Genomic DNA, 25,547 nt, shown 5'->3' with positions numbered 1-25,547 from the left:
AACTCTCATTTTTCTGATCCCAGATACAGTAAACACAAAATCCTGACTCTTTCTCACCAAGGTTACGGACATTCAGGGTGTACTTACTATGTGCCAAACACTTCATATACATTGTCTAACTTACTCTTCATGAGTTAAGGAGTATTAGCCCAGTTTTACAGATGCAAAAATAGATTCTGAGAATTGAATTTTCCCAAAGTCCCAGTGCATTTAAATGGCAGAGTCTGATTCTGAAACCCAAGTTCTCTCTACTGAATGCACAGTATCACCTCCCTAGTGTAAGAAACTGGTTCAGTAGATGGGCCTATTGAATTAACCTGCCATATTATTGCTGTTAGATTCTTTAATTAAGAAAAAAAAAAAAAGATAATTTCATGGCACCTGGGTGGCTCAGTCAGTTGAGTGGCTGCCTCTGGCTCAGGTCATGATCCCAGGGTCCTGGGATCAAGCCCCACATAGGGCTCCCTGCTCGGCAGGGAATCTGCTTCTCCCTCTCCCTCTGCCTGCTGCTCTGCCTACTTGTGCTCTGTATGTCTCTGTCAAATAAATAAATAAAATCTTTTTAAAAAATCTTTTTAAATTTTAAAAAATCTTTTTAAATCTTTTAAAAAGATTAAAAAAAAAAAGATTTTATTTATTTATTTGACAGAGATTACAAGTAGACAGAGAGGCAGGCAGAGAGAGAGAGAGGAAGGGAAGCAGGCTCCCTGCCGAGCAGAGAGCCCAATGCAGGGCTCAATCCCAGGACCCTCATGACCTGAGCTGAAGGCAGAGGCTTTCACGCACTGAGCCACCCAAGCACCCCTAAATTAAAAAAAAAAAAAAGACAAAAAAAAAAAAAGACCATTTCAAACATATATAAAGTAAAAAAAATATAAGCCCCACTGTACACCCATCATCCAGTTTCGACCATTATCACATATGACCAATCTTATTTAACCTAAATCCCCTCCACTATAACCCTGCCATGCTCTCCCCTTGAACAGAATTTTTCTGAAGCAGTTCCCAAGCGTTGTATTTCATGCAGCTACTACAACAATTTCCCAAAGCCCCCCTAAAAGAAAAAAGAAATAATATTAATTCCTTATTGTCAAATACTCAGTGTTCACATTTCCCTAAACGTGTGTCCTTTTTTTTAAGCCTTTGGTTTGCCTCTATTTTTTTCCTTACGTATCCTCTATTAAAGTGGGTTTTTGGGTGCCTGGTTGGCTCAGTGGGTTAAGCCTATGCCTTTGGCTCAGGTCATGATCTCAGGGTCCTGGGATCGAGCCCCGGTATGGACTCTCTGCTCAGCAGGGAGCATGCTTCCCCCACCCCCCTCTCTGCCTGCCTCTCTACCTACTTGTGATCTGTCAAATAAATAACTAAAATCTTCAAAAAAATAAATAAAGTAGGTTTCAAAACATGGCCCATGGTCCCTGTGGATCTCTAAGATTCTTTAAGGAGTTTGCAAAGTAAAATTATTTTCATAATAATATTAAGGTAATTTCTGTCTTTTAAACTGTGCCGATATGTGCACCAATGGTACAAAAGCAATCGTGGGTAAAACTGCTAATGACTTAGTGTGAATCAAGAGAGTAGAACTCAGCTGTGCCTGTAATCATTGCATTCTTCATGACCAAAGACTTAGAAAAAAAATCCCAGTTTCACTTAAAAATGTTCTTAATTAAGCAGTAAAAATTATTAATTGTATTAAATCCTGACCCTTCCTTTTAAAAGTCTGTATGAAGAAAGAGGAAATGTGCACAGAGCACTTCTGCTGCAGCCCGAAGTATGATGGCTGTGTCCAGGCAAAACATTTGCGTGATTGAACTGCAAGCTCAATTATCCGTTTTTTCATCAAACATTATTTTTACTTGAACAAATGATAAACTAGTCATTCAGAGCTGGGCATTCTCAGGCATTTTTGAAAAAACGAATGAAGTGAGCCTGCCATTTTGAAGAAAACAACTGAGGACTGCCGTTATGGTTGCCTATGACATAAGTGGAGCTTTCAAGCAAAAACCAGAAATTAAAAAAAAATTATTTAAAATCAATTTATTTAACATACAGGGTAATATTAGTTTTAGGGGTTGAATTTAGTGATTTATCAGTTGCATGTAATACCCAGCGCTCATTCCATCAGGCGCCCTCCTTAATGTCCATCACCCCATTACTCCCTCCCCTCCAGCAATGCTCAGTTTTTTTCCCTAGAGTTAAGAGTCTCTTATAGTTTGTCTCCCTCTCTTTTTAATCTTATTTTTCCTTCACTTCTCCTATGTTCATCTGTTTTGTTTCTTAAATTCCATATATAAGTGAAATCATACAGCATTTGTCTTTCTGACTTAATTCACTTAACATTATGCCCTCCTACTCCATCCACATCATTGCAAATGGCAAGACTTCATTTTTTCTGATGGCTAGCATTATATATATTATGTATCTTCTTTATCTATCCAACTGTCCAGGGACATCTGGGTTCTTTCCATGTTTTCGCTATTGTGGACATTGCTGCTATAAACACCGGTGTGCATGTGCCCCTTTGAATCACTGTTTTTGTTTCATTTGTATAAATACCCAGTAGTGTGACTGCTGGGTTGTAGGGTAGCTCTATTTTTAACTTTCTGAGGAACCTCTATACTGCTTCCCAGAGTGGCTCACCAGTTTGCATTCCCTCCAACAGTGTAGGAGGGTTCCCCTTTCTCTACATCTTCAGTGACATCTATTGTTTCCTGACTTGTTAATTTTATAGACATCCTGACTGGTGTGAGGTGGTATCCCATTGTGGTTTTGATTTGTATCTCCCTGATGCCAAGTGATGTTGAGCATTTTTTCATGTGTCTGCTGTTAGTCATCTGAATGTCTTCTTTGGAGAAATGTCTGTTCATGTCTTCTTGCCCATTTCGTGACTACAGTTTTTTCTTTTTTGGGTGCTGAGTTTATAGATTTTGGGTACTAGCCCTGTATCTGATATGTCATTTTTGAATATCTTCTCCCATTCTGTAGGTTGCATTCTAGCTTTGTTGATTGTTTCCTTTGCTGTGCAAAAAAAAAAAAAAGAAAAAAAAATTTATCCTGATAAAGTCCCAATGGTTCATTTTTGGTTTTGTTTCCTGTGCCTTTGGAGAAGTGTCTAGCAAGAAGTTGCTGTGGCCAAGGTCACAGAAATTGCTGCCTGTGTTGTCTTTTAGAATTTTGATGGCTTCCTATCTCACATTTAAGTCTTTCATCCATTCTGAGTTTATTTTTGTGTGTAGCATAAGGAAATGGTTCAGTTTCATTTTTCTGCATGTGGCTGTTCAATTTTCCCAACATTATTTGTTGAAGAGACTGTCTTTTTTCCATTGGACATTCTTTCCTGCTTTGTCAAAGATTAGTTGGCCAAAGAGTTGAGGGTCCATTTCTGGGCTCTCTATTCTGTTCTGTTGGTCTATGTGTCTGTTTTTGTGTCAATACCATACTGTCTTGATGATTACAGCTTTATAATAGAGCTTGAAGCCTGGAATTGTGATGCCTCCAGCTTTGGTTTTCTTTTTTAACATTACTTTGGCTATTTGTGGTCTATTCTGGTTCCAAACACACTTTAGAACTGAAAAACCAGAATTTTAGAAAACTCTAATCTGCCACCAGGAGCTTGACAACCTCCAAATATTTATGTGATGAGACTGGTGGTGTTATTAATGAATGTAGTTTTTGAGCTGTGTAGTGAAATGTTTCAATATCTAGAGGATATATGTAACTCAGTGAACCAAGATTTTCTAAATGACAGATGCTACAAAATCATGCATGGGTGAAAGATTTATTCTAAGTGCAAGATGGATCATGGATTTTAATCCAGCAGAATAGGAAAATTTCAGATTCCATACTGCTCTTAATCTTTAGGAAGGAAGCTACCACTTAACTGAGTTTTTAGTGTAGTATCAACGGTGAATATCTCTAAGTATCTAAAAAGACTATTAAAATACTTCTTTCTTTGCCAGCTACACACCAGTGATACCTGACTTTTTCCATATACTTAAACCAAAACAACACACAGTATATACAGCAGATAGGAGAATGCAGTTGTCTTCTATTAAGCCAGATGTTAAAAAGATTCTTTAAAGTGTGAAACAATACAATTAATTTTTCATTTTTGGAAAATGTAATTATTTTCCACAAACATGTTAATTACGTTTACATGTGATAGGCTTATTGGTACACTTAAGTAAATATTTTAAACATTTCTCAATTTTTAATAGTGAATGTTGACAGAAATACTCTATAAAAACAACAGCTACTTGAGTTTCTCAATAATTTTTAAGAGTATATAAAGGAGTCTTGAGACCAAAAAGTTTGATAATTTCTCCTCTACTGCAACTGACACTAACCCACAACTACATTTTAAGGTTAATAATAAATTTTCATCCAAAGATAATTAGTGACCCCAGTTTGATGTTTGTTGGGTATACACTTACTGACACTGACTTCAAAACTTCTCATTACTTTCAATCACAATTCACCCAACTAGTAAAATCATGCTTTCTGTTCTCAGGAGACCACTGTGATGGATGAGTGAAGGTTACAGCCAAGACAAGAGAGTGGCATGACAACACTGTACATCCTAGTCTGAAAGAGAACGTCTTCATCCACAGACCAGTCTTCCTAGTCTAACACAGTACTCATGAGCTTCCCCCCCCCACCAAGATATCATTTTTGTTAATTAACTGGCTGACACACTTCCGTAATACTTTTCCTTTAAATTTTTTGGCTATGTACTCTTTAATTACCTTTTTATACAACAACAATTTTATACAACAATTTTATACAACAACAATAAGAAAGTTTTCTTTCCTCTTTGCTCTCAAGTGTGCTTTATCAGATATTAATACAGCCACTCTCACTTTCTATTGATTAATATTTTAATTACACATTTTCTTTCCTTTTACGTTTAACAACTCTACTGACATACAATTCTCATAACAATTCACCTATTTGAAGTGTAAATTCAATGATTATTTATAGATTCACAGATACCGCAACTGTCACCACAGTCAATTTTAGAACATGTCATCATATCAAAAGAAACCACGTAGCCTTTAAATATCACCTGGCTGCCCTCCATCTGTGCTCTAGTCCTTGCCAACTACTAATCGACTTTCTGTCTCTAACAGATTTCCTTATTCTGAACATTCTGCATGAATGCAGCCATCTAATATGCGGTCTTTGTGACTGGTTTCCATTACGCTAAGGGTCATTCAAACTGCAGCATGTTATCAGTACTGAACTCCCTTTAATTGGCAAGTAGTATTCCATTGTATGAATGTGCTGCATTTTGTTTATCCACTAGACAGTAGATGGATATTGGGTTATTTCTACCTTGTGCCTATTATGAATACTGCTACCCACATTTGTGTGTAAGTTTCTGTATGGACATGTGTTTTCATTTCTCTAGGGTCTATCTAGAAGCAGAACTGTTGGGTCAGATGGTAACTCTATATTTAATTGTTTGAGGAACTGCTAGACTGTGTTTCACATTGTCTGTACCATTTCACAATCCCAGCAGTGGATGAGGGATTCAGTTTCTCTACAGCCTCACCAATATTTAACTGACCTTCTGAGTCGAGCCATCTTGGTGCATGTGAAGCATACCTCAAGTGGTTTTGATGTGGATTTTTCTAATGACTACTGCATGAAAAGATACTCTACACCTTTACATGCGCTTACTAGCACATGGAACCATGTCAATTCAAATCCTTTGAATTACCTGCCTTTTTATTGTTAAGCTATAATAGTTCTTTATTCTGGACACTACACCCTTGGGAGATATATGAATTGCTAATATTTTCTCCTGTTCTCTGGCGGGGAGGGGGGAGGCTGACTTTTTACTTTTTTGAAAGTGCTCTTTGAGCCCAAGAGCTTTTATGTTTGGTAAGGTGCAGTATATCTACTGTTTCTTTTGTTACTTGTGCTTTTGGTGTCATGTTTTAAAAAAACTGCTGCCAGGTCCAAAGTCATGAAGCTGTAAATCTGTTTTCCTCTAGGAGTTTTATAGTTTTAAGTTCTTATATTTAGGTCTTTAATCCATTTTGAATTAATTTTGTGTATGGTGTGAGACAGAGGTCCTATGAACTCTTTAAAGCTTACTAATTATTTACACTATTCTAGATTAGTAACAATTTATCACAATTAAGAACAAAGAAATGAGAAGAGGAAGTAAAAGGTACTAAGTTTCTGAAATGAGTCACGAACCAAGAGGAAATTACTTTTAAATGGCTCTCTTTTAAGCTAACTTTTAATGACACTTCTTTCCTATATGCCCAAGGGCCTGGAAAGAGGGTGTGGGAATCAACACTAACAATTTACTTTATAAGGGGCACCTGGGTGGCTCAGTAGGTTAAGCCTCTGCCTTCAGCTCAGGTCGTGATCTCAGGGTCCTGGGATCAAGTCCTGCATCAGGCTCTCTGCTCTGCTCTGTAGGGAGCCTGCTTCCTCCTCTCTTTCTGCCTGCCTCTCAGCCTACTTGTGATCTCTGTCAAATAAATAAATAAAATATTTTAAAAAATTATTTTATAACAAGAGTTTTTTTTTAATATGTGATTTATTAAGATTTAGAACATGATTTGGCTACTCTATTATTTCTAAATATATCTTAAATGAATTCTGATTTTTGAAGGCATTTTGAAGACAGTGCAAACAAGGAGGTCCTTATTATTCATGAACTGGTATCCAACTCAATTTGATAAAACAAGACAAAATTCCTTATAAATATTCTGAGTGATTGCCTTTAAAAGGAACATTTAAAGAAATGGTGTTGCTTAGCCCAAAAAGGGTAAGAATGATCTCTAATCTTTCTGGGATTCCCTAAAAGGCATGGATGGCAGGGCAAGCCACTACACAGTAATGAGCAGAGAAAAAATAAATTCAAAACACAGCAATAATGGGACAGTGGTCTCATTTTTGTAAATATAAAGACCTCAACATCATTACTGCTACCATCTACAGGCACACACAGATACAGACACACACGCGTGCGGATCAAGATAACTACCCTGTATAGGGTCCATAAGCAGACCTTTTGTGGAAGAGCCAAGAGTTATGCAAATCTATAAGCTAAAGGGGCACCTGGGCGGCTTAACTTGTTAAGCCTCTAGACTCTGGATTTCAGCTTGGGTCATCATCTTGGGGTTGTGAGATCGAGCCCTCCTTTCTACTCTACTCTGGGTGTGGAGCCTGCTTAAGATTCTCTCTCTCTCCCCATCTGCCCCTCCAAAATCTATAAGCTCACAATGAATATCCTTGTTACATTCAGCACATGTGTCACAGTTTCAGGAAATAATGCCAAGATACACAGGAGGATACTCACAGGAGAGAGTTTCTGGATAAGGTCATGGGCAACATGGACAAGATTTTTGTCTTCATGGAGACATTTCTGAAATTTTCTGCTCTCCTCATCTTCTAGAAGATCAAAATCAATGGCGGCATCCAGTAAGGCCTGAATCAACCCCTTCCAGGACTTCAGGGCTGGAACCTGAGGTGCCACCGCAGCACTAATGCCTGTTCCAATCACCAGCACAAGTTCCCGAGGCTTCTTCGTTTTTAAGCTTGGAAGCAGCTTCCTGAAAAAGTCAACCAAACGAAGAGGATTGGGAATGTCCAACAGATAGGAGGCACATGGAAAGGCTGTTGAAAATCATGGTTTTCAGCTATTACTTTCATAGTTGCAAAGAGGATATAACAATTTCTGATACCTCTCCTGAGTATCTTAAGCAAAAAGACCAGAATATTGTGCCAGGGCTTGCTGAAAAACCTATTTCAGGAATCCTAAGAGGCAATCTTAAAAACAATTTTCTCCCTCATAGTTCTTTCAATCTAAGAAAACCCACTAACAGTAGGAAAAGATCCAATTAAATTACAGCCCAGCTGAGTTCTACTAACTAAATTATATTTTAAACCAACATTAAATTTCAAAAAACATGGATTCCAGAGAGAAAAGAAATCCATACAAATTAAATTCCTATTGTTGAGAGATATAAAACAAGAGATGAAAGAAAGCCAAAGTTAAGCTCAATTTTGTAAACACTAGTACGATAAAATTGAGCATGACTAAAACTGAGAATGAGACCATCAAGTATGGGAACACATTTCACTTCCATTTTGTTCTAGATTTCTACCTGCAAGGCAAAAAGGAAAAAAAAGAGGAAGAAAAAAAAAGTAGCTAACAGAATTCTGAAAACACGGGAGCTTCACGTTACCTAAATAAACAAAGCTATAACTATTCAATAGATACGACAAGAAGTAGAAAACATTACTTTCTTACCACGACAAGCACGGAGTTCTGTCTTGAAGAGAAGTACAGACACAGTTTTGTGTTTTGGTTCTCCATACCCCACTCCACCCCACTCCCCACACTTCAGTCTGGAAACTACATTAAAATATGTTTGAAATATATTTACTCACTTTAATTTTTGCTGATGGCAGGTGTTTTCCAAGGAACTGCCTTTCTCAATTTTTTGTCAAAATAAAAGAAAAAGGATTTGCATTTTGTCGTAACATAAGAAATGGTACTTTAAGTCTTGGGAAACCTGTTTTGGGGAAACAAACCTTGCAACTGCCTTCCCTATTTCCAACTCCAGCACTTGGTCATTCAACAAATATGAAAAACTTACCAAGTACCAGATACTATGGTAGGTACTAGTGATGTTTCTTTCTTTCTTTTTTTTTTTTTTAAGATCTTATTTATTTATTTGTCAGAGAGAGAGAGAGAGAGAGAGAGAGCGCGCACCCACAAGCAGGCAGAGTGATAAGCAGGGTCCCTGCTGAGCAAGGACCCTGGGATCATGATCTGAGCCGAAGGCAGCAGCTTAACCAACTGAGCCACCCAGGCGTCCCATTAGTAATGTTTCTATGAATAAAATGAAGTCCTTAATCTCAAAAGTTTAGTCTACTGGAAAAGACTGATAATAGATATCAGAAGCAAATGACGAAAATGAGTTCAAGGCAATCAAGATATGGAAAATATACAAATATATACTCACAGAAAATTTCTAGAGGGATTCACAAGAACTATAAATAGTGGTTAACTCTGGGGATTGGGGAAAATTAGGATTTTTACTTTTCACTTGATTGTGCTGTATTATTTGAATTTTTTTTTACCTCTTCCATTATAGGTTTAGGGTGTAATCTGCCTAATTTAAAATTTCTAGTTAAAAAGGAAAAAACCAGCAGTTGTGTTTCATTTCTGATTCTTCCTAAAACCACTAAGTAACTACGTTTTTTTAGAAGGCATAAATTCATAAAACTCAAAACAGGGAAAGATGAGAGCAGATAACACAGGCCAACAAAATTTTAGGAGTTGTACAGTAAGAGATGATTCCCTCTATAGAATTTTGGGAGCGTTCAAATAAATCTGAAGGTAGAGGGGCAGGTGGGGCCAAAACAGAGAATTCGTAGCAAGGCCATATTCGAAGCAGTTAGAACTCTATGACTAGAGGCCTGCTTTCTAGAGAGGCTATACCAGAGGGTTCTGTATCTGAGAACACTGTACACAGCTTGGGAAAGGGAATTAAGTAAAAGTCAATATATGAAATATAAGACTCCCCTGCATCCTTCTCCCAGAGGAAGACTCTCAGACAATGGCAGTCAACCTTATACCTGCACCCCATGCCCCATCCAGGCATCCTTTTTTGGGGAAAAAGGCCAGCATGAGAGAAAAGACCCACACATTCTGATAGGTTGGGATTCCTCAGTTACAGAACCTGGCCCATGGTTGACACCCACAGTGAAGCCCATCAGTGACCAAGTCCCTTAAGCACACATAGATTCTCAAACTGGCTTTTTAGTGTCTTCTCTTAAATGTGAGCAGACAAAGAAAGGTCACCTTACATTTGAACCAAGCCCCCAATGTGAGAGGTATATCTAAACAAACTAGCAGATAGAAAGGAATCTGCTGGGGGCACCTGGGTGGCTCAGTCTCAGTTAAGCAGCTGCCTTTGGCTCAGGTCATGATCCAGAGTCCTGGGATGGAGCCCAGCATCAGGCTCCTCACTCAGCGGGAAGTCTGCTTCTCCCTCTCCCACTCCCCCTGCTTGTGTTCCCTCTCTTGTGTGTCTCTCTTCATCAAATAAAGGAATAAAGTCTTAACAAAAAAAAAAAAAAAAAAAAAGAATCTGTAGGAAAGAAGCGACAATACAGGAAAGAGAAGAAAATTGGAAAAGAAAACAGTATCTCATATAGATTTAAAAACAAAGGCATATTTGAAAAATGAACAAAATACTATAAAAAAGGGGTGGGCAAACAAATAGATTTCTTGGAAATTAAGAATGTCATGAATAAAAAATTTGTAACACTGGAAGAAAAGAGGAAATCTCTGAGAAGGTATAATGATAAAAAAAAGCAACAGAAAACTAGAGTCTTGGGGCACCTGGGTGTCTCAGTCAGTTGTGTCCGACTTGATTTTGGCTCAGGTCATGATCTCAAGGGCTGTGTTGTTGGGCTCTGTGTTGGGCATGGAGTCTGCTTAAGATTCTCGCTCTCTCAGGACGCCTGGGTGGCTCAGTCGGGTAAGGTCTGTCTTCGGCTCAGGTTATGATCCCAGGGTCCTGGGATCAAGTCCCACATTGGGCTCTCTGCTCCTCGGGGAGCCGGTTTCTTTCTCTCTCTGCCTGCCACTCCCCCTATCTCCCTCTTTGTGTCAAATAAATAAAATCGTTAAAAAAAGAAAAAAAGAAGATTCTCTCTCGCCCCCACTCCAAGCTCACATACACTCTTTTTTTTCTCTCTTAAAAAAAGAAAAAAAAAATAAAGAAAAAAGAAAATTACAGAGTCTTATTGCAAAAGGTCCAACATCCAAATAGAGTTTGTAGAGTTCTACTACAAAGGCACAATACAGAAAAAACTGTGAAGGGAATTATCAAATAAGAAAAAAGTTTTCCTAAGTGAATCATCAGTAGCCAACTTAGAAAGGGCCACCTGATATCTAGACTCATATGAAGGTATCTCACTGTAAAATTTCAGGTTGTTGAGAATAAAATAACTATTCTGTCTCCAATGAGAAAAGAAGAGGTCCTGTAACACAAAGGACTGGGAATCAGCAAAGACTCATTATTTCGGCAGGAATACACAGCTGCTGGCAGAGGATGAGTAATAATTTCATAATTCTAAGGAAAATGATTTCCTATCTAAAATTCAACACTCAGCCAAATCATCAAATAAATGGACAAATATAATAAGGACATCTTCAAATGTCTCCTAAAACTCTTCTCCTGTGAATCCTTACTAAGAGTGCATGATGAGAGTATTTTTCAGGAAAATGAAGGACCACACACCAAAAAAGGGCAAGACAATATCCAGGAAAGAGAGGATCCAAAACAGGAGAGATGTAAAAGGAATTCTGGGGGTCACGGGAAAGGAAAACGGCAAACCATTAGCAATGCAGCAGGTCTGGAGAATGATAGTCCAGAGCGGAGGCCAGTCCGGAAGGAAAACGGAAGGGAAAAAATCCATGAAACAATGTAAACTAGTAAATTACTGATGAGTGTCAGCATACCTAAAAAATTTTTTTTTCTGTCACAGAGTTTGAAGATAAGCTGATAGATACATAAAAAACAAAGCAAACAAAAAAAAACAGAGAGAGATAGAGAAAGAGAGAATAACTTGGAAAAAATGAATAAGAAAGTATAATCAAACTACTGTTAGGCTCAGCTATGAACACTATTAATACAGTCATATATGTAACTATTAGAAAACTGATGGCATGCCTGGGTGGCTCAGTGGGTTAAAGCGTCTGCCTTCGGCTCAGGTCATGATCCCAGGGTCCTGGGATCGAGCCCCATATTGGGCTCTTTGCTCAGCAGGGAACCTGCTTCCTCCTCTCTCTCTGCCTGCCTCTCTGCCTACTTGTAATCTCTTGTCTGTCAAATAAATAAATAAAATCTTAAAAAAAAAAAAAAAAGGGAAAAGAAAACTGACAACCAAACATTGTAATATAAAACCCCAGGGAAATGTGGAAAGAGTGTTTCATGTGTGTGTAGGGTGGGGGCAACACGTGTGGAGAGGCTCCAGGAAAGTAAGCCTAATCCTCATCTTAATTAGTTGGAAAATAGATAAAACCAAAAACTAAAAAATAGCAGTAAATAGACAGCATTTAAAAATATGGATCCAATTATTAGAGGAAACAGATAGAAAAGCTGAAAGTGATTATCTCTGGAAAGGGACAATGCATTATGAGCCTGGAGTACTGACTTGGAAATTATGTACATTTATGACCTTTTTAAAAATAAAAGTTAAAGCCAAAATAAAAATGATTTTTATATGAAGGTCAATATTAATTTGTGAAAACAACTGGGTTTTGGGCAAGTCTGTTTGTTATTTTTAGTCATCTACCATTAATGGCAATTTACTAAATGTTCCTCGATTCCCTTCCCTTGTTTACCTGGGCTTTTTGGTGGGGGGTGCGCCATCACTGAAGAATCCAAGAATCTTGTCTATATCAGAGGCCTGGCTCCCTGTAGAAGCCATCCAGTTTCTAAAATAGATTAAACACCACAGACCACAATTAGATCTGTAATATATACCATTTAAAATAGCACACATGTTAAACAGTTTTAATGATATGTATACCCTAAAGGTGTTCTAGAGGTAGTCCCTGCGCTACAGAGATTCATTAATTAATGAGCATCTCTAACTTAAAGAATTAAATTCATCTGAAAGAAATTAACCTTGAAATTATGACTTTGGTACTCCATACTGTCATCTTGCTTCTGTTCCTAAAGGCTTCCCCCAACCCCTTCTTCCCAAAACAAAACAAAAATCGATGTCAATTCATACCAATTATTGGGCATGACTTTGTGGAGCCCAATAAATACCTGCTATTCTCCCCTGAGACTGGCTTGGGAAGACATAGGGAATAAAAACAATCCATGGATAAGTGCGCTAATAGACCCCAATTATCCATTTACTATCAACTAAAGAAATCACCGAGTCAAGAATAGAACAATCAATACTAACTTGCTGATTGTTAGACACTCCTTATTGCTGAACAACTATGTCCTCACAGGCAGTGAGGCATATCTCCCTAGTTGAACACACTGGACTCTGAGACTCTGTGATAAACAGGAAAGGTATTATCAAAGATGCATGAAGAAGGACCAATTATGTTCAGATGATGGGATAACTAGCAAAAGTAAGAGAATTACCATGGATTAGAGTGAAAATTATAATGAGAAGTTTTAACCACACAAAATTTTAGTAAATTTGCTAAATCTAAGGACCATTAATTCTAAAACAGCAAGATTTTAAACAGTGTGCACATACACATCCAAAAAAAGATAATACAGGAGTACCAGAGTTGTGGATGTTTTATTACTGTTTTATTGTCAATGTTTAGAAATAACCCAGGGGCATCTGGGTGGCTCAGTGAGTTAAGCATCTGACTGCTTCAGCTCAGGTTGTGAGCTCAGGGTCTTGATTTCACAGGTCACGTAATCGAGTCCTGTGTCGGGCTCTACGATGAGCAAGGGGTCTGCTTGAGGATTCTCTCCCCTTGCCCCTCACCCCATGCACCTCTTCTCTCTAAATAAATAAACAAATCTTTAGAAAAAAGTGAATTACTACTAATTATTTCAAGTTTACTATTTTATAGAAAGCTTTTTCTTTATGTAAACATTTTCTAAAGTTTGCTGAATTAATTTTTCTGGTAAATAGATGGCTCAGTTCCTCACCCCATATTGTTTCACACATAATGGAATTCTTTGGTATCATAATCATTAGGAATATAGGAATCTCAAAATCATAAAGTGAGTTAGGAAGTAGGCCATTGTTCTAGAAACATCTTTGATTCTGTTGGAGAGAAAACTGGGTCTCAGAGAAGACGTGTAACCAGTAAGTTTTACCTTCATAATCACTGGAAATGTCTGTTAAATGTACATGTTCTTAAAAAATAAGGTCTATTAATTAGCTTAAAAGACAGTATATATTTTCAGGCTCTAAACTCAAATTGCTGAACCAGAATCTCCAGAATCTTCAGGAAATTCTTATGATGACGCAAAAAGGAGACATCCAAATAAAATGCAGTGATTTTTCTACAATCCAGCTAACTCTGTTAAATGTAGGACATTTAACACAGCAGGCATACCATCTGTATATATTACAGTCAATACCATCCCAGTTTGCTAAGAGTTAATCACCAATAAAATATTTCCATTAAGTTTTAGTTTATGGAAGTCATTTTCTACTCTCAAGTCCAGTCTGTGCTCCAGATTGGGGAAGCAGTATAGGAGAGCAGATACTTCTATGTTACATGAGCTGACCCATTAGCTTGGGGATAGTTTTTAAAAATACACAATGAAAAGTGTGTATACTCATGCTCTTTCCTTAAATATGGTTCTAAAAGGCCATGTGAACAAATTAAACCCATGCAAAAAATACTCTGTATTAAGAAAGATTAAAGAAAAGTAAAAAGGGAAGTAACTTAATGTTATTAAGTTGTGAAGACAGACATCTTTAGAATTCAGTGCTCAGTTCAGCTACTAAACCAATTTCAGCCAACTGTTAGATAGTGTTTACCACATGCCAAACACTATTTACAAATATTAACTAATACAATCTCTATAAGCTTATGAAATACCATGATTACCCTATTTTAGGGATAAGAAAACTGAAGGACAGGAAGGCTGGATAGCATAATTCAAAACAAGGTGGTCTGTCCCCCAAGATCATGGTCTGAACCATTCTATTTATTACAACCTAAAAACACTCTCCAAGTAGTAGTATCTCACCTTTATGTTCATTTGTTTTTACTCTGCAGGCCAAAACTATGAAAAAAGAAAGATCCCACATTCCAGAAAGATTTACTCAAAATAATTCTGTGTAATGCTTGACAGCTGCTACGTGACCAGGCGCTCTGTTGATGGAATCATGGCACCCGGTTAAAATGAGAAGCTAAACGAAACTGCTTTTTCTGATGACAAGTGCTGTGTTTGTTACATATCCCCACTACCACTAATCTACCTAGACTGGTCCTATCATGTTCTCCTGGAAAATATGCTAGGCTACTTTTGCTGAATTCTAACAGATGATAAATTCTTGATGTTTACACCTGAATACTAAGCTTTCTTATTTTTTTTTTCCTTTACAAAGTCAACTATTCTGAAGGTCTGCTCATTCTACATAATTTAAGAGAATTAAATATGGCCAACAGCTCCTAATAAGTTGTTTCCGCAATGTTTTGAGTCCTCTTATTTAGGAACTGAATGAGAAGAAATTCACTATTGTCACATTATATTTCATCATATACACATCCTGCTTTGTAACACGGTAACATCTTTCCTTCAGGCTAAAGGATGCCTCATATACTACAATCTCACATATACATCCAGTGGCATCAAAGCATAAACCATATCTTATTTCTTCCAGAGTACTGTTTCAGAAAAGAAAGAAATCCATTTTAGTGTTTACCCTAAAAAACATGCAGTTACTTATAAAAAGCTTCCACACGGATTATGAAAATCTTATAAAGAATTCCTAACATGTATCAACTAGTTCACACATTAACTTCTTTATGTGATCACTATTTGAGCTTTTCATTTCAGTGGGACTTGCTATGTACAGCAGAGGTGGGAAAAGCTTTTCTACCACAAGACAAAGGCAATTACCTGTGGCAGTGTCTTTGTTACCACAATTACTGCTAAAGCCACCAAAAAATCCTTCAAGACCAAGCAAGAGAGCTCAGCAAAATAAAAGTCAGATATTTGTTAAATGCTGAGAAAAGTAACAGCAACCTCATTAAATTCTGTAAGGCCCAAGTCTGCATGTAAGAAAGGACACTTACACTTTGAAACCTGTCAGCTTGTCAGGAAATAGAATGCTTCCATCTGGTGAATGAAAGGGAAAAATCAAGGCAAGTGTTTTGGGAAAAATCCATTAAGAAACAAGGAAAAGGGACAAGAAGAAAGGAGGTGGTTAGGAGACTGAAATTAAATTCATATAAACCAGCAGACCTGTGGATTTGAAAACATTAGCAAATCACAGTAGCTCTTGCTTTCCTAGCATCTTGTTGGTGCAATGATAGCAAAATTTGGCTCCTTTTCTAGTTCAAGAATCAGAGTAAGGTCTCTTCCTGTGCTTCCAGTGTGTGGTATTCAGCACAAACAACTGGCAGGCCAGAAGGAACTCAGAATACATCTTGGTTTATGGGTGGATGGAATAAACCAAAAGGAGAGAAAAGTTCTAATGATGACATTTTTGCCTAGAAATAAAAGATTTACAAATGACTAGCTTGGGGAAGTGGTACCTTTCTTGCCTTAAAAGATCAGTTGTATTTACAGCATGCTTTTCCCCATTCTATTTTAAAAATAAATAATTAAATAAAAGGGTGGTACTTGGGTGGCTTAGTCAGTTAAGGTCTGCCTTTGGCTCAGGTCATGATCCCAGGGTCCTGTGTGGGAACAAGCCCAGCATCCGGGCTCCCTGCTCAGCAGGGAGTCTCCTCCTCTCTCCCTCGGCCCCTCCGCCTGCTTGTGCTCTGTCTCTGCTCTTTCTCTCAAATAAAGAAATAAAATCTTTAAAAAGATAAAATAAAATCCAAAATGGTATCATAATGTACTTAACATGTTTTTAAAAAAATAAGACCGTGACTAGAATGAAGACTGGCTTATTTCTCTAGCATAAACACCTAAAAGGGTTAACTTCATTTTTTAAGGGAAAAAGATAGTCATCCTCCAACTTGGAAGAAACCAAATCCCTCTAGTTGTGGCTTTTGGACTAATTCCAACACATCTGGTTTTCAACAACTATGGGGGAGGGAGAGAGGAAGAGATATCCAGTGTAAAGTCCTACAAAAGTGTACTCAACCAGCTTGTTGACAATTAACAAATCAAATGTTTTACTCAGGTCATTGGTGAATTCAGTTCTATAATGTAGGCTGCACCCTTTCTTATCAGTGTATAAAACAAATTTTCCATTTTCTTCCTTCTAACACACATACAGACAGAACTGATATAGAGGAATTATATCTACATGCGCTAGGGCGGGATTCCTGTGTACCCCCTCTTGAAGCATTTCCTCTACCTCTGCTTAACTCAGTTTGCTCTTACTTCCGTATCTAAATTGTATGTGCCTGACAGCCTCTGTGTTCTGTCTGATAAGATCTGCATCACACTTACTTCCTGAAAATCTGTTGTAACTAGTCACTGATAAAATGTCAGACTGATACTACCTACTCTTGATATTTTACCAGCAAAACACTGACCCATATAGGAGCAGTATATGAACGACCTCATTAGAAGAAGGTTTCTGAAAGACTTTAAAGAATAAGAGGTTTGCCCCAAATTCTTGAAAGTCTTTTTTAAAGATTTTATTTATTTGTCAGAGAGAGAGAGAGAGAAAGATAGGCAGAGGCAGAGGCAGACTCCTCGCTGAGCAAGGACCCTGACGCAGGACTCAATCCCAAGACTCTGGGATCATGACCTGAGCCTAAGGCAGACAGATGCTCAACCAACTGAGCCACCCACGCACCCCTAGAAAATCTTTTTTTTTTTTTTTTTAATATTTTATTTATTTATTTAACAGAGGGGGAGAGAGAGATCACAAGTAGGCAGAGAGGCAGGCAGAGAGGGGGTGGGAAGCAGGTTCCCCGCTGAGCAGAAAGCCCCATGCGGGGTTCGATCCCAGGACCCTGAGACCATGACCTGAGCCGAAGGCAGAGGGTTAACCCATTGAGCCACCCAGGCGCCCCCCCCCAGAAAATCTTTTAATTCAAGTCCTAAGATCAACCATGCTGATATTCCAGGAAAAAGAGCTCAGATGTTTCCATGTATATATTTCATGTTTTCATGGTATTTTCAATTATAAAACCAAAGTAACATATCACGTACTGGGAACAAAACTGTTTCAAGAAGGAACAGTAACACATCCAAATTAAAATTTCATTTGAATTAGAAGCTGGTGACTTAAGTTGATGATTTTACCGTGCAAAGAATGATAACTTCCTTGTCACTGCTCTCCCTCCTGTGAAGCTTCTGAGAAGGTATACCCTGAAAACAATGACACATGTTGCTAAGGAAGGAGACTTTTTAATAAAATATTTTCCATGTATCAAGTAGTACAATCACACAATTACATCACAAATGGCACTCACAAATGGGTACTCACTGAAAATGAAATTAAATAAATCTTCAAGGGCAAGATTTTATGTTCTAGGGAATCTCTAAAAACTAAATCCCTCCTCTGAAGACAGTGTGGGTTATGTATGGCAAATACTGTCAAGGGCTTCCTTTTCAGACCAAAAGATACCAAAAGACCCAATACTGCTGCATACAAACGCAGATTCATCCAAGTTTGGGCATCCCAGAAGATCTCATCATTATAGAGGATCTCTCTCTGAGTTAAAATCTGAACAGCTTTAAAGAAGGGAAGACTTTTCTGTAGCAACAAAAATAAAAATGTTTATTAAGAATTAAAAAAAAAAAAAAAAGAATATCCCACCTCACTTCCCCCCTTTTTACTTTCTTGAGGATTTCTGACTTCAAACAGTACTGAATTTGACAATTTAGAAAGAAGTTATATTTTGACAACATAAAGCTGGCAAATGTTATGATTAAAAACCCTAAGTTTACCTGAATGTTAACACTGATTAACTGAATTCATGGTCAGTCTGAGGTGGTTCACCTCTGAGGTCCCTACCACACTGGCCATGGAATCCAACCCCACTAAACAGCAAAACCAAGGAAAGAATATAAGATACAAAGTAGATTTATTCTACAATTATTCTTAGAGTTAACTAAAAGGAAAATAACATGTTTTTCATTAAGATAAGCAAAGAGAAATCACTCAAGTCCAATTTATTCATTACTTTCAAGTTCATGTTCAAGTGCATAAACAGATAAAAAATAATTGAATAGATACCCATCTTAGGTTCTTAATTATGTTTAAAACTCATTTATCAGAATACCATAAACTTGCTTTGAGTGTATTCAATTTCTTTTTTTAATAAAGATTTTATTTATTTATTTGAGAGAGTGAGAGAGCGTGCACACAAGCTGGGGGGTCGGGGCAGAAGGAGAGGATAAAGCAGACTTTCCACTGAGCAGGGAGCCTGATGCAGGGCTCGATCCCAGGACCCTGAGATCATGACCTGAGCTAAAGGCAGATGCTTAACCAACTGAACCACCCAGGCGCACCCATATTAAATATCTTCTGATTTTGTCATATAATAGCTGTAATATCTACTAAATGTCAGGTTCTTAAATTTCCCACTTAGAAGGGCAATGGAGGCCTAGGTGGCTCAGTCAGTTAAGTGTCTGACTTTGGCTCAGGTAGTGATCTTCTGGTCCCAGGATCCACGTTGGCTCCACGTCGGCTCCATGTCGGCTCTGTGTGGAGCCCAGAGCTCCACGTGGGGCTCTGCACTCCACACAGAGTCTGCTTGGGATTCTCTCTCCCTTCCTCTCCCTCTGCACTTCCCAACAGCACACACACTCTAACAAATAAATAAATCTTTAAAAAAAAAAAAAGAATGGCAATGGAACTTTAAAAATGTGGTTTTAGAGGCTTAAAAACTGTGGCAGTCTTTTCCCTTAAAAAAAAAGAAGAGGGTAGACTACTAAATTTTGGGGTGAGGAAGAAGAGAAAAAGCCCTGCAAATTTTTTTAAAACCGCTTCTTACTGGCATATTTTCTATGTTAAATGTATTATATACTATATTCTTATAACAAAGTAAGCAAGAGAAAATAAAATGTTAAGAAAATCACAAGGAAGAGAAAATACATTTACAATGGTATACTGTATCAAAAACAAATCTGCAGGGGCGACTGGGTGGCTCAGTGGGTTAAAGCCTCTGCCTTTGGCTCGGGTCATGATCCCAGGTTCCTAGGATCCAGCTCTCTGCTCAGTGGGGAGCCTGCTTCCCACTCCCCCACCCCGCTCTGTTTCTGCCTGCCTCTCTGCCTACTTGTGATCTCTGTCTGTCAAATAAATAAATAAAATTAAAACAAAAACAAAAAACAAATCTGCATATGAGAAAACCATTCCATTTACAAATTGCACCAAAAATTAAAATACCTAGGAATAAACTTAACCGAAGAGATGAAAGACTTGTACTCTGAAAATTATTTAACGCTGATGAAAGGATTTCAAGATGATGCAAAAAAATGGAAAGACATTCCGTGCTCAAGTTGGATGAATAAATATTGTTAAAATGTCTACACTACCCACAGCAATCTAAAGATTTATTGCAATCCCTACCAAAATACCAAAGGCAATTTTCACAGAACTAGGATAACCAATCCTGAAATCTGTATGGAACCACAAAGACTCAAATTAGCCAAAGCAATCTTTTTTTTTTTTTTTTTTTTTTTTTAAAGATTTTATTTATTTATTTGACAGAGAGAGAGATCACAAGTAGGCAGAGAGGCAGGCAGAGAGAGAGGAGGAAGCAGGCTCCCTGCTGAGCAGAGAGCCCGATGCGGGACTCGATCCCAGGACCCTGAGATCATGACCCGAGCCGAAGGCAGTGGCTTAACCCACTGAGCCACCCAGGCGCCCAGCCAAAGCAATCTTGAAAAAGAAAAAACAAAATAGGAGATACCACAACCCTAGATTTCACATTATGTTACAAAGCAGTAATAATTAAATCAGTATGGTACTGGCACAAATACAGACACATAGATCAATGGAATAGAACAGAAAACCCCCAAATAAACCCACAATTATAAGGTCAATTAATCTTTGACAAAGGAAAAATGAATATACAATGGGAAAATGTCTGTTCAATAAACAGTGTTGGAAAAACTGGACATCCACATGCAAAATAGCGAAAGTGGACTGCTTTCTTTCACCACACACAAAAATAAACTCAAAATTGATTAAAGACATATATGTGAGATCTGAAACTATAAAAATCCTAGAAGAGAACACAGGAAGTAATCTCTCGGACACTGGCTGTAACATTTTTCTAGATATGTCTCTTGAGGCAAGGGAAACGAAAGCAAAAATAAATATTGGGACTACATGAGCATAAAAAGTTTCTTCACAAGAAAGGAAACAACCAACAAACCTGAAATGCAACCTACTGAATGGGAGAAGATATTTGCAAATGACAAGTCCAAAAAGGATTAGAACCCACAATATATAAAGAACTGCTACACCTCAACACCCAAAAAACAATCCAATTAAAAATAGGCAGAAGACATGAACAGACATTTCTCCAAAGACATACAGAGAGCCAAAGACACACTGAAGATGTTCAGCGTCACTCATCATCAGGAAAATGTAAATCAAAACTACAATGAGATAATCACTTCACACCTGTCAGAATGGCTAAACTCAAAAACACGAATCACAAGTGTTGGCAAGGATGTGGAGAAGAAGGAACCCTCTTGCACTGTTGGTTGGAATGCAAACTGCTGCAGCCACTGTGGAAAACAGTATGGAGGTTCCTCAAAAAATTAAAAATAGAACTACCCTACAATCCAGTAATCGCAGTACTGGATATTTATCCAAAAACACGAATTCAAAGGGATACATGCACCACTATGTTTACTGCAGCATTATTTACACCAGCCAAACAATGAAAGCAGCCCAAATGTCTATCAATAATGGAACTGATGAAGAAGAAACGGTATATACATAAAATGGAATATTACTCAATCATATAGAATCAAATCTTGCCATTTGCAACAACATGGACAGAGCTAGAGAATATAATGCTACGCAAGATAAGGCAGTAAAAGAAAGGCAAATACCGTAAGATCTCACTCACGTGAAATTTAAAAACAAAACAGGGGTGCCTGGGTGGCTCAGTGGTTTAAAGCCTCTGCCTTTGGCTCAGGTCATGATCCCAGGGTCCTGGGATCGAGCCCCGCATTGGGCTCTCTGCTTAGTGGGGAGCCTGCTTCCTCCTCTCTCTCTCTCTCTCTGCCTATCTGCCTACTTGTGATCTCTGTCAAATAAATAAATAAGTAAAATATTAAAAAAAAAAAAAAAGCAAAGGGGGAAAAAAAGAGACAAACCAAGAAGCAGACTTCTTTTTTTTTTTTTTAAGGAGGCTCCACATCCAGCGTGGAGTCCAACTCTGGGCTTGAACTCACATCCCTGAGATCAAGACCTGAGCTGAGATCAAGAGTCTGATGCTTAACCAACTGAATCAACCAGGCACCCCAACAGACTCTTAACTATAGAGAAACAACTGATGGTACCCAGATGAGAGGAGGGGAGGAGTAAAATTGGGAATAAGGATTAAAGAGTACACTTATCATGATGAAAAAAAAATCTACATATAAGTGGATCCATGTAGGTCAAGCCTGCATTATTCAAGGTCAACTGTAGAATGTTTTGCTTCAGCAGGTCAAATACCCATGTGTCTGAGCATTTTCTTTAGTGGTCTTACTTCAACTTCAACTTTGTGGGAAACTAGCGTAGAAACAATGTACAGCAATGCACAGATAGGACTCAAAAAAAAAAAAAAAAACCCACCCCAAAACAACAACAAAATGACAAATTGGGAAAGGAATCGATGAAAAAGAATTAAAAATTTATAAAAAAAATACTCTATGAAAAGTAAAATTCAGAGGCATGGGAAAAGATTATGGCAGGTATGGCTGGAACAACCCAGTGATCGCACTGGGTAAATTGGGTCTTTACAAAGCACACAGTGTGTCTGAAACACAGGGCACTGAACCCACGCACCAATGTAAACCACCCGGCATGCAGGGGACTTAGGCAATACTCTACTAGATTATCATTGATTAGGACCTTATGAATGTAGCGTGATGATTTACACTGGAAACTTTTTTTTTTTTTAAGATTTTATTTATTTATTTGACAGAGAGAGATCACAAGTAGGCAGAGAGGCAGGCAGAGAGAGAGAGAGGAGGAAGCAGGCTCCCCGCTGAGTGGAGAGCCCGATGCGGGACTCGATCCCAGGACCCTGAGATCATGACCTGAGCCAAAGGCAGCGGCTTAACCCACTGAGCCACCCAGGCGCCCTACACTGGAAACTCTTAAACACAAGGAAAACTTCACAAAATCAAAAAACAGAAAATTAGAAAATGAGACCACCTAATTAAAAATGTTAAAAGGATTTACAGCTACTGAGTTTGGAAGAAATAAGGGAAGTAAACCAAACCTGCTCTTAAAGGGCAGTTTCCCTAAGGATTTCCTAAGCCCAAGACTATCCCTGCTCCTTCTAGAGACAAGAACCTTTGGCACCCCTGCCATTCTTTGCTACAGAACAAAGGCTTTTGGCTTCAACCTGGAGACCTATAAACTGGAACAGGAAAGTTTAAGCTTTTACTAAATGCTAGGTCTTAAGAGCATGTGATCCAACATCATTTCTTATTCACAGAATAAGAGATTTTTGTATGTTCAGCTGCTCTATGAAATGAACTTAGATTTTGTGTTACTTTGGAATTATCTAATTCACGACATGAGTGTAGGTGTTCATCGACTACCATCTACAGAACATTCACAGGATGGAAATTCTTAGTCCTATCATGGTATCATGTATTTTTGGCTTATGAACTTCTTTGAAATTGACTGAGGAGAAACTCCTTCCTAGAAAGCCAAGGAACTCCATCCCTCTCTCTGGACACACTAGTCTCCTTCCTGGTACTCATATAGGCCCGGTACACTCTGGTCTAGGGTCTTTTGTTTGTATTGGTCGTTCCTTCTGCCTGGTATGCTTTTTCCAAGTTTCAAGTTTTTGCTCAAATCATACCTTCTCAATGATGCTAGCCCAAACACCCTACTTAAATGTGCCACCTCTCCACTTAATGCATTAGCTGCTCTACTTTTTAAAGATTTTATTTATTTAGAGAGAGCATGTGCATGAGCAGGGGTAAGGGCAGAGGGGGAGGGAGAGAATCCCAAGCAGACTCGGCACTGAGCACAGAGCCCAACGCAGGGCTCAATCCCATGAGCCTGCAATCATGACCCGAGCCACAAACAAGAGTCAGATGCTCAACCAACTGAGCTCCCCAGGCTCCCCTAACCATTTTATTTTTATTTTAAAGCCCATACCACTAACATGCTAATTACATTTATGACAAGCATAATAAATATACTAATTATGTTCATTATTTGTCATGTGCCTCCTGGGAAGTAAGCTTTTCAAAGGTAGGAATCTTTGTTTAGTTCACAATATATCCCAAGATCCTAGAACAGAGGGCTGCCTGGGTGGCTCAGTCTACTGAGTGCCTGCTTTTGACTCAGATCATGATCCCAGGGTCCTGGGATTGAGCCCTGCTTCTCTCTCTCCCTCTGCCTGCCACTTCCCCTGCTTGTGTGCACACTCTGTCAAATAAATAAAATCCTAAGGAAAAAGATAGACTCCATGTATTTGGGCGCCCTTGTGGCTCAGTGAGTTAAGCCTCTGCCTTTGGCTCAGGTCATGATCTCAGGGTCCTGGGATTGAGTCCCACATCAGCCTCTCTGCTCAGCAGGGAGTCTGCTTCTCCCTCTCTCTCTCTGCCTGCCTCTCTGCCTACTTGTGATCTCTCTCTGTCAAATAAATAAATAAATCTTAAAAAAAAAAAAAAGATCCTAGAATAGTACCTGGCACACGGTAGACGTTCAGATTTTACTGACTAAACCAACTCAAATGCAAAATGTTGCTCATGATTTGAATTACAAGAAAAAATTTCCTGTACTACAGATAACACATGGTGTTGCACAGCAAATCCACATCCAGACTATCATTTTCCAGATATGGTAATGATCATAACAGTCAGTGACAGTAATCTGATTCTAGCCGGCAACAGAAGGATTTCAGAATTAAGGTTTTAAGACTATCCTCTGACACTAACTGAACATTTTATATATAAATCATTTTATTTTTGTGACTCAAGTTTCTGACATCTAAGATGTAAACTGATTCTTAAGGCAAGGACTCTTTCTGGCAAATGACTCCAGGACATCCGTATTTCAAGACTAAGAAATCAGTTTCTGTATTTTATGTATTAAATCTATCTAAAGTGCTTTCTTTATGCACGACTGGAGAAAAAGAAAAGCTTATACAGAGGCAAAAGGGATTTCAAAACACAAATAGGATTGACTCACAGTTTAAAAACATTCAATGGCTTCTCACTGTGGTTAATAAAAATGAAACTCCTCACATCATGGCTACAAGACCCAGCTTGATCTGACACCAGCAGTCCTCTTTCTAACACCCCACCCACCCCTCTCCCTCATTCGCCAGGCTCTAGAGCCACATAGGACACACACACTTTCCCAGCTCACGCACAGAACATGGCTTAGGGTGGTATATATTCCCAGTATTTCTGCCTTCCTCCCATCCTTGAAGCCTCAGCTTACCTGTTACCTCATGGAGTCTGCTTACCCACCCCCTTCAACCCCATTTACACTTCTGCTCCTTATCTGCATCTCTTAACACTTGCAATGACAGGCCTCTCCCATAAGAATAATTGTCCTCTTTTAGGACAAGTACAGTCTGTCTTATTTATCATCCTATCCCCAGCCCCTAACACGTTCTCTGTTAAACAGTAAGTGTCTAGACGGCGCAGTTAAATGCTCACTTGCTGACTGAAAGAGTATATGCCCACTATGAGTTAATCTGAGGTCTAAGAGATCAACAGATA

The 25,547-nt window shown here is 38.4% G+C and overlaps 1 protein-coding gene across 8 annotated transcripts in view; it reads right to left on the bottom strand.

Annotated features, from left to right (window-relative positions):
• Window positions 1–25,547, bottom strand: part of FAM118B (family with sequence similarity 118 member B) — a 50,156-nt gene that overhangs the window by 14,440 nt on the left and 10,169 nt on the right. For 2 of the 8 annotated variants that reach the window (XM_059184450.1, XM_059184467.1), the window contains 4 exons: window positions 17,922–17,987; window positions 15,785–15,827; window positions 12,389–12,481; window positions 7,322–7,574 (listed from right to left, as the gene is read on the bottom strand). In XM_059184450.1, coding sequence (XP_059040433.1) covers window positions 7,322–7,574; window positions 12,389–12,474 — 339 coding nt within the window. In that variant the 5' untranslated portion in view covers window positions 12,475–12,481; window positions 15,785–15,827; window positions 17,922–17,987. Of the gene's footprint in view, window positions 1–7,321; window positions 7,575–12,388; window positions 12,482–15,784; window positions 15,828–17,828; window positions 17,850–17,921; window positions 17,988–25,547 lie in introns of those variants that run through there. The other 6 variants (XM_059184420.1, XM_059184439.1, XM_059184428.1 and 3 more) reach the window with 4 other exon arrangements.

This window comes from Mustela lutreola, chromosome 1 (assembly GCF_030435805.1).
Source record: "Mustela lutreola isolate mMusLut2 chromosome 1, mMusLut2.pri, whole genome shotgun sequence".
Lineage (NCBI taxonomy): Eukaryota > Metazoa > Chordata > Mammalia > Carnivora > Mustelidae > Mustela > Mustela lutreola.
The sequence above is the reverse complement of the archived record's forward strand: the minus strand, read 5'-3'. Positions and strand labels throughout refer to the sequence as shown.